The 15,407-nt window shown below is 34.1% G+C and overlaps 1 protein-coding gene across 3 annotated transcripts in view; it reads right to left on the reverse strand.

Moving 5' to 3' along the window:
* The window catches only part of KIAA0825 (KIAA0825 ortholog), a 161,897-nt gene that overhangs the window by 69,116 nt on the left and 77,374 nt on the right, over nt 1-15,407 (reverse strand). For 2 of the 3 annotated variants that reach the window (XM_034440675.3, XM_034440674.3), the window contains exon 19: nt 11,511-11,605. In XM_034440675.3, coding sequence (XP_034296566.2) covers nt 11,511-11,605 — 95 coding nt within the window. Of the gene's footprint in view, nt 1-5,156; nt 5,354-11,510; nt 11,606-15,407 lie in introns of those variants that run through there. The other variant, XM_034440676.3, reaches the window with a different exon arrangement.

The following is a 15,407-nucleotide window of genomic DNA, read 5'->3' on the forward strand; positions in this document are numbered from 1 at the left end:
TTTTGGATTAAAAACATTTAATGAATGAAGCCTTTGCGACATCTGGCGGTGCAAAGTATATGCAAAAAATTACTTTTGTTTTTACAAATCAATCAGTACTTGAAATTTGCTCTCCAAAAGGCTTTGATACCCCCTAGCGGGAGGACAAAAGCAACCTAGTTTGTAAAAAAACATGGACTATCATGAATCCTTATGGTGCAAAGGTCAGATCTTGAGATGTAGTGACATTGCGACAATGAGACACTTGCTGGACAGAAAGCCTGCACATTTAAATATAAAAAAGATCTTCATGAAATGTTCCCACACATTTAAAAGTATAAAAAAATCAGTCAAAACAATCAGTGCAAATGCTAAAGAATGAAAATAAAATGTGTGTATGAATGTTTGTGTTCAAATATTGTCTTAATTTCTAATAGCACCATTTTGTTACTAACAATTTTTGAATAACTAATAAACAGACATGAAATCTTAAGATATTCATATATCTTTTATATATCAAATTCTACCTTTCTTTAAATGTAGTAGTATAATTGCTTAATTTGAACTGCTTCTTTGGACCAAATGCCAACATAATATAAATAAATATGGCTAAATTGAACAACTGATCATTAACATGTTTTTTTAATAGTCATTTTACAGAAGCAGGTATAGAAAAAAACATTTTCCCAACGGAATTTAAAAATACATGATGTTTACAGTGGAACATAATGATAGTGGCAAATGCACTAGCAGCTAAGAACCTTCTGAAAAATAAAAACTACAATTTTAAAAACTACAATGTGAGTTTCAAGAACATGTCTGTTCAGCCAAAATATTTGAGATAAAGTTTCAGTGATAAATATAATTAAGTTTGTATAAATTCACATACTATTACCAATTTTCATATATTTTGCCTAATAGAATACATTTATTTCTAACACATTGGAAAAAAGCTCTATGAGTATATTAAACATTGTGACTAATCTAAGAATTTTGGGTTTAATTCAGAATCTTCTTAAATATTAAGCACAGAGAATTTGTCTGATTAAAGTAATTTATTAAAAAAAATCTACAAAGAGGATATTATTTCACTATCACACATAGCAACAAAAAATTAAACCTTAAAAGAATGCTGGCATTCAGCAAAAGGGAAATCAAGTTATAATAGAACATACTGTAAAATTATTAAAGTTCTATTTTCAAATACATTAAACTTGATTGTGGATAATGTGTTGAGTCTAATGGCACCCAGTTTATATGCTGTGTTTTTAATACAAAACAAAAGCTCATTAAACTATGTTTCCAACATTTCATATCAAGAAAGCAATAAGTCATTAGACAGGACAGAATTAGGATAGAACATTTTTGTTACCTGCTCATGGAAACTCAGTGATAATTAGCAGAACTACAGAATTTTTTCAATGAGTTAAATATTCATGCCAGTTTTTTCCTTACAAAATAGTACAAAGAACGGTATATCTTAGATTATGTCATATACAAAATAAGAGTGAAAATACTAAATTAAGATTCAACATTTATGATCTGGAAAAGCATCTTCTGTATGTATTATTTAGAAGTATCTGGCATACATCTCAGATGGGCAAAAAGAAGGTCACAATATTATGAAAATACTGAAACCAACTTTATAATAACTTATATAAAAAGTTATACATGGCTGAAAAGATACACTTTTATTTTAATAGGAATCTGATTACAGTAGAAAACTTACTACATTAGAAAGGAAATTTATTCTAGAAATAAAAAATGATAAGGAAAAAAAATCAAAGAAAAGACATAGACAAAAATTGCAGGGAAAGGATAATGAAAACATTATAATTTAGTTTTTCAGCAAAACATTCATTTAACGTATCATTACTATGGTATAGTAAACAATCTGAGTCCTCACTGAGATAACTAATATATAATACAGTATGATTTTTCTTCAGTCTAAATTAAGCATTTAAATTGATCACATAGTCAGCTAGATATTTAGACTGGATTTGGCATTTTTATCCATCTATTGAGTCCTCAAAATTCTGGGATAGGCAATACTGTGTGATAGTGTTAAAGGTATTGTCACAGGATGTAAGCTGTTCCAAGTAAAGCTGCCTTTTACAACTGACTGATGGTGATTTTGTCAATGCCAATGGTGTTCAAGTGATACTCCACATGTTTTAGGATTACACCCAAGGCACATATTATTATTGGTAGTATCTTTGCTTTCTTTTACCATAGTCATTTTACTTTGCAGGTCCTTGCATACTGTGATTCTCTCAAGTTTTTTCTCTTCTCTTCTGCTGTCTTTAGGAACTGCAACATTCACTAGCTAGACTTTATTGAGAATTGTTAAGTCTGGGATATTATATATAGGAAGTGCTTGTCTGTTTAAATTTAAAATTCCCAGAACATTTTAATTTCTTCATTTTCTATTACTTTGTCCTACAAGTTTTGTGATCCCACAAGTTTTGCAAACAATTGGAATTTCTTACCAGTATTCTAGACCATTATTGCTATTTTTCATGCCATTGTTTCTATTCAGTCTCTGCAATCTTCTTGCAGCAACTAACTAGGTGGTACATTGTTTCTTCAGTTGCTGTCTTCTCAATTCATCATCATTATTTTTGTGATATTCTTACTTTTAGACCTTGAGCTTGTTTGGAAGTTCTAGCAGGGGAGCGCAACTATCGTATACCCTTGATCGAAGATTGGTACGCTCCTATCTGGGATGGTTGTCCTCTTCCACCGAGCGCACAGCTTCGGGAGGGACACACATAGAGCAGTGAGGGAGAAAGGGGACACCCGCCTAGCTAGCCAGATCAGCTGAATCAACCCTGGCAATCAATGGGGTGACAGATGTTGTAGCCAGATTGCCCTCACATCCAGATATTTTTAGTTCTGCTTGGATCCCATCCACTATTCCAGCTATGTATCTAATGACTGGAAATGCATGTTAGCTATTTGAAAGTTCCTGATAAACAGGTAATTGGCTTGTAATTGCTTGGTGTTGCCTCTTTAAATTTAACCAAGCTTCAATTTCACTTCCTTGAATCATGTTGTTAAATTGCTTGGCAATGTATTTATGACGATTGTAGCATCTTGGGGTCATGTGTTTTCCAACTGCAACCTTTCCAGTCAGCTTCTGACAAGCAATGGGCGAAGCTGGATTCGCTTAATGACAGTGTGATTCACTTAGCAACTGCAGTAATTCCAAGACCGAGTGGCTGTGGTTTCCGGCGTCCGGTATAGCCAGCTGGTTCCATCGCTGACTATTGGGGATAAGATCTTGGCCCCCTCAGAGAAGGCTCGCAACTTAGGTGTCCTCCTGGATGCACGGCTGTTTCTAGAAGATCATGTGACGGCTGTGGCCAGGGGGGCTTTTTATCAGGTTCGCCTGATTCACCAGTTGCGTCCCTTTCTGGACCGGGACTCCTTGCACACTGTCACTCATGCCCTCGTCACCTCCCGTCTGGACTACTGTAATGCTCTCTACATGGGGATCCCCTTGAAGAGCACTCGGAGGCTCCAACTGGTCCAGAATGCAGCCGCGCGGGTGATTATGGGAGCGACATGGCGCACCCATATAACACCTCTCCTGCGCGAGCTGCACTGGCTCCCGGTGGTCTTCCAGGTGCGATTCAAGGTATTGGTTACCATCTTTAAAGCGCTCCATGGCTTAGGACCTGGGTACTTACGAGATTGCCTTCAGCTACCGATAGCCTCCCACCGGCCAATACGCTCCCACAGAGAGGGACTCCTCAGGGTGCCGTCGGTCAAACAATGTCGACTGGCGACCCCCAGGGGGAGAGCCTTCTCTGTGGGGGCACCTGCCCTCTGGAATGAATTGCCCCCGGAGATACGGATGATCCCTGAACTACCTGTCTTTCGCCGTGCCCTCAAGACATTATTGTTCCAACAAGCTGGGCTGGCCTAAACATGAATTTTAATGGTTGTTTTAGTTTTTTAATAATATCGGGGCCAAATTATTTAATATATTTTTAAATTGCTTTTAAATTTTTTGTATATGTGTGTTTTAGTGTTGGCTGTGCACCGCCCTGAGTCCTTCGGGAGAAGGGCGGTATAAAAATTTAAATAATAAATAAATAAATAAACAAATAAATACATAAATAAATTAACAAACATGACAAAAAAGTTTATAAAATTTGATGTGACTTATTTAACTACTATAGTGACATAAATTCTGGTCATAAGTTGATTACCTGTACTAGCATCTTTTTAATATTTGCGCTAGCAGTTTCTTTGGTACAAGCTTCAATGCAAGCAAGATTATTCTGTTGTTTTGATGCTGTTCAATATGCTCAATTCTTCTTTTTTAATTAGATGGCTTTGTTTTTTCTGAGAAGGCAGAGAAGTGGGTGCCTGGTTTGAAAATGAAAATGATTTATTGTGCTGGCTTCCTCTGCTGCCAACTCTGTGGTTTGCCTTAGCTACTTCTGGCAAGGCTTTGATTTCTTTGCCCTAGATAGACTTTTACAGTTCTTCCAATTCTGCTTGTGTGAATATTTTATATTATAAATCAACATTGATCTGTTAGCTCTGATCTCTTAATTCTGATTCTGGATGTTGTTTTTTTCCAGTATTGCTATATTCTTTTCAGATATCCTCCTGACAGTCTCTGGTTTCTAGCCTGGTGACTTAAACAAAACACCAAACTGGCTCTTGTTATGGCTCTCTTCTTGTTAGGAACAAGATTCCTGACAGTTTGGACCTCAAAGTTTCATAAGAACTTCATCAGTAAACTTTCCAAAACTTTTTCAGTTTGATGTAGTTTTTACCACATTCAAATCCAAACTCTTGGAAAATTTCCAAAAGTGTGGCTCTCAAACTAGGAAAAAAATGTGAAACTGTTCTAGAATATTCAATTTAGAGTCAAATTTCAAATGAAGCTATGCATCCCAGTTAAAGACAGAGTAACAGAGGACTAAAAGGCTCCTTTAAGATTTAGCATTGAAACCATATAGTTTGTAGAACTGAGCTATCTGTTCAGAAGGAACATGTTTCGGGCAAAAGGCAATTCAAAATAGATTTCTTTACAGACAATGAAGCAATCAAGTAATTAAAAAATGAATGTGAGATTCTGGACTTGGAAATAGGAGTGTATATTAGAATAAGCACCAGGAAACATGTCAAGCGCTAGGAAAATCAGGAAATCCAGATAGTTCAAATGTGTATAAAGATTTATTGTAAGCTTGAGCTCTCTACAAGAATCTGAACTACTAACGGCCAAAGGAAGTTAGTGGGAGATAAGAATAGAAGGAATTCAAGGTGGGCTGGACTTAGATCTCTTGTAGGCGTGAAGGGACTCATGATTGGTGACACATGTGACCCTCTCCCTTGGGTTCAGCCTGGTCATCTCCTACAATAATAAAGAATTATATGAATGTTGCATCCAGTTCGAAAGCCAAATTCTAGAAAAAGGAATTATTTGGGCAGCAAATCAAATAAGAGTAGTACAATGAATATCTGGACTCAAGCATATTTATCAGATTTCAAGCAAAAGTCTTAGGGATATGTTTGCATGGGTCATAAGAGGCAGAATAACAGATATTGCTGACTATTTACTGGAACTCCTAGATAATAAATGTTTGGGGCTAAAAATAAAAAAGTATGAAGATATGATTCTGCTGTAATCATAAACTTTGGTGACCTAAATAGGTAACAAGGCTTCATAACTATTTTATCCATTGGTCTAACTTGCCTTTGATTATCATGTACAACAAGATGATACCTTCTTAGATATGGAATGAACTATTGGAATGTTTTTCAAGTAATTTCCAGTGAATTTAATCAAAAGAAATATGTAGCTACTTTGTAATTTATTCATGCCACTCCATAAAGAGCAAAACCCCAAATGTTTTCCTTTCTAGTATTCCTTCTCCTCCCTAATTGGGTCATTTAGTTTAGGAGATCAGGGCTCTTGGCGATGAAGAATTAGTATAAGACTCTATTGGTCAGTCCATTCCTCTATCCATCCATCCAAAAACAGAAGGTTCAAATTATTAGAATTCCTAACTGCTGGCATTTTAGATCCAGAAATATCTGGTAGGTGCTTGAAAGCCTATCTTATAGGCCTTGACTGACACTGGCATTTAACATTCATTGTGCCCTAGTGAACTGAGATATTTAAAAATTATAGCAGTATGCAAGAAATCTAAATTTACAAATTAAGATTACAAATTACATATGCTTTTGTTTGCTTTAGTTTCTTATGCTAATATAAAGTATCATATAAAAATTGGGGTATTTATACAGGATAAATCCTAAGAAAAGAACTGTCTTCAATTATATCTTATTTTGATCAAAAAAGGAGATAGCGGGAAGTAAAAAAAAAGAAAATAAAACCACAAGTGGAATAGTATTACATTAGCTATTTAAAATGGGATTGATGATAAGAAAATTTGATTAAGGAGATTCTGCTGCTCTGCATACAAAAAGAATTCATTGTACTTCATTAACAATAAGTTATTGAATCCAATATAGCATTTACTGAGATTTGGCTTTATGCATAGAAGTGACTTCATTTTTTTAAATCAAATGTAGCATTGAATAACCTATACAATTATCTCAGAAGTAATTATATCATTTTACTGCTAATTTTATTAAAACCTCACTGACAAAGATTTAGTTCTTTACAGGTGGTTAAAAAGTTCTTTATTAGTACAATTAATACGCACATATTCATGATATTTTACTATGAATTTTCTTAAAAGGCTGCAATTACTAAATTAAAAGAATAACAAAAAGAAGTATAAAAAAATAAAGGTCAGAAAAAGACAATTTTATTTCTCCCCATATTAATAACAATAGCTCTGATATAGCAAAGAGCATAAAAAAGTAAATCTTTCTGCTATAATAAACAGAGCAGGCTGTTTTTAGGAGAGAAAAATATGCTAATTTGACCCTAAAAAAACTCTCCTTTTTAATAAAAGGTAAACTTATAAATATGATTTTTTAATGTTCTTTCTGTATACATTTTAACATGGCTGGCATATCCCATTCCTAACATTTTCAATACCAGCTCTTATATTAAAACCAGTCTTTGGATGGAAATTAATTTCCTGATGCTTAGATTTTAACTAACATTAAATTTTCATTAACATTATAAATGAAGCTTGTAATTAATAATTACAAATTATTATTGTAAGCCAACTGGATCCTTTCAGGATTATAAAACAATAACTAGTTACATAGCAAAGCTAGAATGCATATAAATCGATGTAGTCACATTTTATTACTGCAGTCCTTAGAGATAAAAATAGATCCAGTTTTTAAAAATTAGTGCAAATGCTTATTTCCCTTACTTAAACCACAGCATTTTTCAAGTTGAAAGAGAAAAAGGCACAAGTGTTTGCAATCCCATTTTGACAGCATTGTGTGGTAGATATGACTTTCACAGTCTGCTGGCAGTTTGTAGGAAAGCCACCACACCTGTGACTCTGCTGTTGATTAATGAGTCTTTCAACTTATCGCTACCATCTGAAGAAGGGCCATGGCCTTTCCAAGCTTCACTGGTTCATTCACTTTCAACTGCAATCCTACCGTGCTAGCGTCTGTACAAAAAAACCCACACCTGGTTAAAGCAAATGAAAATATGTTTTTTTTTTAGACAAATCAAAAAGGATGTAAAATTAAACAAAACGAATTGAAGAAAGGAGAATATAGTTGTATCATAACTGTCAACCTAAAGATTTATTTAAAAAGCCTCCCTCAGAGATATATTATATGCTGCAAACTTTTGGAGTGACACTATTCTCTCGTCACAACAATCTGGAGATCTGCAACAAAGGAATTTCCCTTTGAAAACAAGAATTTGCTACATGATTCAAGAGAAATCTTTACATATGCTGCCATTATACTGAAGAGTTTGTAATTTACATTTTTTTAATGTGTCTGGCAATTAATACTACAGTGAAACAATAAAGTAAGTGCCAACTTTACAAATAAGAACACTATAAATATGGCAAGATTTTAAATCTCTCCTTGGAGAACAACTGGCTTAAATCAAAAGGAATCTGTAGGCAATAAAGATAACTACCCAATGAGCCAAAATATCAATGCTTTGGGCTAACTAGATAAACTTTCTCCTTTTATAGAGCTGTCTGTAGTCTTCAAACTCTCTTTTCTTAACAAAATATGATCTGAAGTGTGAAGGCAATTATAATTGGCTCAATGTCCTGAAAATAATTGCATTCATTCATTAAGACAAAAAATCTTCTTTGGAGGAAAGAAAAATAGGCTATAATTATAAAAATGCTTAAAAAGGAAGCAATTTTTTTCTCCATATTATACAAAATAAGATGCAGCAAAGATAGATAAATTATTTTTGCCAAACACAAAAAAAAGTAGACTGTTGTTATTCAACTTTAATTATGAAATTAGATTATAGAATGCTGAAACACAAAATTATTTTATTTTCTTCAATGAGAGCACCCTGTAAAGTAATTAGTTTTAGTCAAAACATGGGATATTGCTTGTTTAGTTTTAACACTGGAAGACACAAATGTAACACCAGCATTAGTTCAAACTGACTTAATTTTATGAATGAACAATATAACAACCCCTCAATTTTTGACAGTAGATATAAATTTAAATGAACCGGATAGAAAAGGTGTTTGATGCTTTTGAATATTGGTGTTGAAGAAGATGCCTGAGAACACCATGCACAACCAAGAAAACAAACAGATTATTAAATAAGGCAAAAATGACCAGGTTGAAATTTCCATATTTTGAAGTCATTATCTGAAGACTTTGCTCCCTTGAGAAATCAATAATACTGGGAAATGTAGAGGGAAAGAGAAAGCAAGACAACCAGCAGCATGGTGTACAACTTTGTTATAAAGACAATGAGTGCACTGCTGAAAGTTCTGAAGAGACAGGTTGGGGACAGATCATTTTGGAGATGAACTAACTATCTCATTCCTAAAAGTCAGAACAATTTAACAGCATATAATCTATCAGTATAACTGTCCTTTGTAAAAGAGAATATAGCTATGAAGAGTTACTAATCACAATAACAACATATTACCTCAAGCATTAGAGGCAATACTCCCCTAAATAACAGCTTCCAAAGAAACTGGTTTCAATTTAGGTTTCCAAAGAAATATTGCTGTCACAATTGTATGCCCCATATGCACACAATCATCATATATTTATAAGAGAAGGGATCAATAGAACAGAAAGGAAAGGCTGTTGTCAGGGCTAACATTCAGTTTCAAATAGGCTCTAATTTAGAGGGAAAAAAGTATGAGAGAATTTAACTATTAATAGATGAGACATTCAAACAGGGAATATTATGACAGTTGAGTCTTTTTATAGCACAACTTTATCATTTGTTAAAGATAATATTTATAAAAGGGATAAAAGAAGTAGAGCTAGACTGCATTTCTTTTCTATACTACGTGATTAAATGCAGATACCCTTAGTGCCAAAAACATTGTTTAATATATTTTGGAAAATTGTTCAAATTATTATGTATACCATAATAATAAAGGTTTTAAAACATGCTGCTACAGAAAATCAGCAATACTATAAATATACTAACATTTTCTCTATACATAGCCATATATGACATACATGTATAGACATATATGTATAGACATTATGACCTATGACCTAGTACTTGCTGTGTATATGTACTGTGAGTTTATGTACCGGAGACAAATTTCTTGTATGTCCAATCACACTTGGCCATTAAAGAATTCTATCCTATCCTATCCTATCCTATCCTATCCTATCCTATCCTATCCTACCCTACCCTACCCTACCCTACCCTACCCTACCCTACCCTACCCTACCCTACCCTACCCTATCCTATCCTATCCCATTCCATTCCATTCCACTCCCTTCCTTGTCTTGTTCTCTGATAATTTCAAAAAGAATAGTAATACTACTGCATATTAAAAATGTGCAACTAACATTTTACAGGTGGCCGGGTGCAATATATAACCATGTATCTAGTGATCTGTGAAGAAATGTTACAACTCTGTCCTAACATATACTCATCACAAATAAATTCTGCAAGGAAACAGTTTTTTCCAAATGCAGGCTATACATTTTTTTTAAACAATCATCACTAGAGCTAAGGATTTAGTAGCATTGCTATTTCAGAATATTAAAAACTATCTAGTCAGTTATGTTATTTTTACAACTGAAATTGTTAGTCCTCGACTTACAACTGTTCATTTAGTGACCATTCAAAGTTACAACGGCACTGAAAAAACTGACTTATGACTGTTTTTCATACTTATGACTGTCGTGGCTTCCCTGTGATAATGTGATCAAAATGTCAAATGTCACTTGTCAAATGCTTGTCAAATAGCATGTATTTATGATGGTTGCAGTGTCCCAAGGTCATGTGATCCCCTATGCCAAACTTCTGACAAGCAAAGTCAATGGGGAAGCTAGATTCACTTAACAGCCATGTTCTTAACTTAACAACTGCAGTGATTCACTTAACAAATGTGGCAAGGAAGGTTGTAAAATGGGGCAAAGCTCGCTTAACAGCTGTCTCACTTAGCAACAGAAATGTTGGACTCTATTGTCGTTGTACGTCAAGGAGTACCTGTATATCAAATCAAATTGATACTTCAGTAATTCTCAAATAAAATCATTTTCAACTCTTCCATTTTGCATAGTAATTTAAAATTTTTCATTTGTTATTGTTGTCTCTAATGTTCTTTCAGGCTATCTTTGGGCAACATATCAGAGTTTTCTTTTATCTGCAAATAGCAGATAAATAATAATTTATTATGAGCTGGTTGTTACAGAAATCTGCTGTAGCTCTTCTTATACAAGAGACTTTGTGAGGCCCATACTTCTCTGTTTTAGTACTGCATAGGAGAGAAAAAAAATCTCTTCACTAATACATAACTTGTCACTCTTTTTAGTATTCATTACCATTATTCAACATGCCGTACAGTAAATCAGTTATTTGGTCATTTGTTATGATAGAAATTCTCTAGAAACATTCTTAATCTGCCATCTTTTCATCTAAGTGAACATTAATGCCAATAAAATCATGAAAAAGTCATACCTAAGAAAATAATACATATATATCCTACTTTTCACCATTTTCTCACCATTTATAACTCAATTAACACAAACTCATTCCATGTGGCTTCTTTGTAGTATCACAATGAATCCTTCTTCTATTCTGCCATTTATTTATTTGTTTGTTTGTTTACTGCATTTAAAACATAATTTCACATGCAAGGAAAGAATATCAGTTTCTATGGATTTTAAAGCATTCCCACAATACATCCCACATAAGGTAGCACCTAGTTTCCAGAAGTATCTTTTCAAAAAGGAAGATAGCAAAAAAGATGCAATTAGCATCAGTATAGAAACAGATGTTTATATTTAAACTTTTAGTACATTAGTTAAATGAATTTTTACATTGTTTCACATTTTATCATTTTACACTTTATCAAACAACACAAAGACGATCAAACTCTATTATATAACTCTATATCAAAACTTATCAAGAAAACTTTCCCCTTCTGTAATTTCAATACCTGTGTGCTAGCAGTGTCCCAAAGGTGATTCTATTTTGTCCCAAGTAACTTGGCAACATATCTGACCAATCCCACTTCCACTCATTAACGGCACACTGTTGATGTAAAAAAAGAAAGTATGCTTAGTTATTAATCAGAGTTAATATGATCAGCAAATTAAAACTCCAGCTGTGATAAACTAAATAAGGAGAAGTGAGGGCTAGAGCAAGGACTTACACAGATAACATCAATCTTATCAACAGAGGAAGTGTTTTATTCTAGTAAGTCAGCAATTAATTTATAAATCCATTTGGGGATGCAGCCATTATTTATATAAAGATAAATCAATTTTTGAAATTTCCAGTTGTTAATGGCATTTTACTAAACCATTTTCCTTGAAAGATTATACATTTTGTATGCATTGTAGCAAATTACCTTTTTACTGACATAAAATATGCCAACAGGAAGACTTTAGTGTAACTACAGTATGACTTTACATATCTACTGTTATATAAAATAATCCATATTCCACTAGATTATTGGATATTTCTGAAAATTTATATAATCAATGCTAACTCATGTAATATCCATATTACACAAACATTTTCCTTGAGATTGTCAAATGATTTCATGGAAGACAATGCCATCCAAAGGAATATGTGAGTATACAACATTAACTGTCCTTAGGTAATAGCAAAATCCAATGTCATAATGAGAAGATGGAAAGATAGAACTCAGCGCTTGAACTGAAAGGGCGTTTCTGATACTGAAAAGATTGGATAGATTATTGCCTGCATTCCAAAATGCTACCAGCTTAGTTCAGTTTTTTAAAATTAACTCTAAGAACACATCTTTTAATTCCCAAATGTGATCTAAGAATAACTAAATGATTTTACCCTGTAGTTTCATGGCCACAAAACAGTCAAATCGAAATGGTCACCAGGTCTAAATGATTTTATGCTGGCTCATTTAAATCTTCCTAAACTACTAAATGTTAAACCTAGCATAATTGAGATAGGAATTCTCAAGATGTTATAAACAGTTCTAATAAACAGTCATTTCTAATTAAGATTTATTGATTGAGAGATCTAAAATTTATAATCCAATAACCAACAGCAAAATGAAGTATATAGATAATTGGTTTAATTAAAAGCATCTCTTTCTTATGACAAAATTAAAAGAAGTCAATATTTCATATCATGTAAATAATCTTCCTGATCTTTCACCTCATTGGTTTATAATGTTCCTACCCAGGTTTTTTTTTAAAAAAAAACCTTGTTTTTAAACAGACTTCTGACACAGACAATGTAAATTTTAATACTATCAATTTTCCTTTAAGGATCCTATAACTGGAACTGTTATCTGTTCCCTTGTTCAACAATTCTTATTAGGGAAACTTCCTGGTACAACAATTTGTTTTCCTTATTTAGTATAGGCACAATCTGACTTGGTAAGTATTTCTAGTTGTAACACTATTTATGGCTGTTAGCAATTTAAGACAATTCCTTTGGATTGGAACAGAGTTATAAATGCCCCAAACCACAAAATAGGATACCCAATAAACCCTGCAAACTACAGATTTTTAAGATTTTTATCCAGTATATATGGAAACTGTATGCCAGATTTCTAAATAATAAATTAGCATCATTTCTACAAAAGGATTCTTAATCACAGAAGCCTAAGCTGCTTTTGTGAATCATTGTTACTCTGAATCATTGTTTGGTCCTTTCTCATGTTGCAGAAAAGCATTCCAGTCTCTCAAGGAGGGAAACAGTTTGCTGCATTTATGTATCTAAGGCCAAATTTGATGCCTAGACCCAAAGTCTGGCAAAAACTCAATGCAATGGTATCCAACAAGCAAACACTCCTTGTAAAAGCTTGTACAAAAATAATCAACTACAAATAAGATGTGGCAAAGATGGCATTTTTAAAATGTTATTCCTTTGAATGAATCTCAGGGCTGTATTTTGGCCCCAACATTATTTAACATCTGCTTTAATACCTTTGGAGTCATGTTGAAGGCCATTTCTCTTCTCTTGACCATATAAAACTATGCTTGTGGCTTTATAATATATGCTGACAACAGAGTTTTGCTCTCCTATTCAAGACTGGCCTTTTAACAGCCATTGTTGAATAGGGCAGGCAAAATTAGTATTATAAGCCCCCCAGAGTTGCTTGGTAGAGAGAGATGGGTGGCACTCACTCACTCACTCAATCACTCACTCAATCAATCAATCAATTTCTCATAATAAATTGGGACAAATCAAATGTCCTATCCCTTGAAAGTAAATTTAAGCACTATAAATGGCTGATTTTGGGCCCTTCAATTGAATTAGATATTTCGGCTTGATGTTTCACCATTCTCTGTCCTGATCAATCCATCATTTTTATGCTTTTCTGACATCATGTGTTTCATTCCACTTTGGGATTTTTTTCTTATCTTGTAGACAACCCATTTATAAGTTGCTTGTTGATAATTACATCTCAGAAAATTAATCACATTTGCCCTAGTTCTACCTATTTTTAATGGGACATATTTCAGCTTTTTTCTTAATTAAGTAAAGACTCTCGGATGTAAATTCACAGAATTTAATTAGTAAAACTAGCGCCCCTGTTCTCCTATTCTAATATTTAGACATCTTTTATTAAAATAACTAGCATATAACCTCACATTTAACCTATTTAAATCATAGTAGTTTCCAGATGGCTTTTGCAAAGGAGCAATTAAATGTCTTTCCAAAACAGGTCCTGAAAAGAAGATCAGACAAGATTGCACAGTCTTGAGATTGAAGCAAGCATGAGAAAGGAACCCAAGATAATTGCACCTTGATTTGTTTAGTATAAAATGGGACACAGAGAAATCTCTGATTTTCATGATTCTGTTACAGCAGTGGTCCCCAACCCTCGATCCATAGCTCAGTGCTGGGCTGAAGCCTGTTCGGAACCAGGCTGTGGAAGTGGTATGTGAGTGTGATTGTGTGTGCAAACCATCCCCTCCCCCCACCTTACCCTGAAGATTGACAACATCCTGAGTACCTGAGGAACATTTACAAGGTGTTCTTCAAACAGAACAAGGTGGATAGATGAACATACAAAAACTCCCTACAGTTATATAGAATAGAATAACAGAGTTGGAAGGGACCTTGGAGATATTCTATTCCAACCCCCTACTCAGGCAGAAAAACCTATACCATTTTAGACAAATGGTTGACCAATCTCTTCTTAAAAACTTCCAGTGTTGGAAAATCCACAACTTCTGGAGGCAAGTTGTTTCACTGGTTAATTGTTCTAACTATCAGGAAATTTCTTCTCAGTTCTAGGTTGCTTCTCTCCTTGAAGAGTTTCCATCTATTGCTTCTTGTCCTGCCCTCAGGTGCTTTGGAGAGTAGCTTGACTCCCTCTTCTTTGTGGCAACCCCTGAGATATTGGAACACTGCTATCATGTCACCCCTACTCCTTCTTTTCATTAAACTAGACATACCCAATTCCAGCAACCTTTTTTTATATATTTTAGCCTCCAGTCCCCTAATCATCTTTGCTCTTCTCTGCACTCTTTCTAGAGTCTCAACATCCTTTTTACTTCATGGTGACCAAAACTGGATGCAGTAGTCCAAGTGTGGTCTTACCAAGGCATTATGAAGTGGTATTAACACTTCACGTGATCTTGAATCTATCCCTCTGTTAATGCAGCCTAGAACTGTGTTGGCTTTTTTGGCAGCTGTAGCACAGTGTTGGCTCATATTTAAGTGCTTGTCCACTAGGACTCCAAGATCTCTCTCACAGTTACTACTATTGAGCGAGGTACCACCCATACTGTACCTGTGCATTTGGTTTTTCTTGCCTAAATGTAGAACCTTATTTTTTTCACCATTGAATTGAAAATTATCAGTTCCTTTTTATATCTGTCAGACAGTCTGT

This window comes from Pantherophis guttatus, chromosome 2 (assembly GCF_059756535.1).
Source record: "Pantherophis guttatus breed Tessera chromosome 2, ASM5975653v1, whole genome shotgun sequence".
In the NCBI taxonomy this organism is placed as follows: Eukaryota; Metazoa; Chordata; class Lepidosauria; order Squamata; family Colubridae; genus Pantherophis; species Pantherophis guttatus.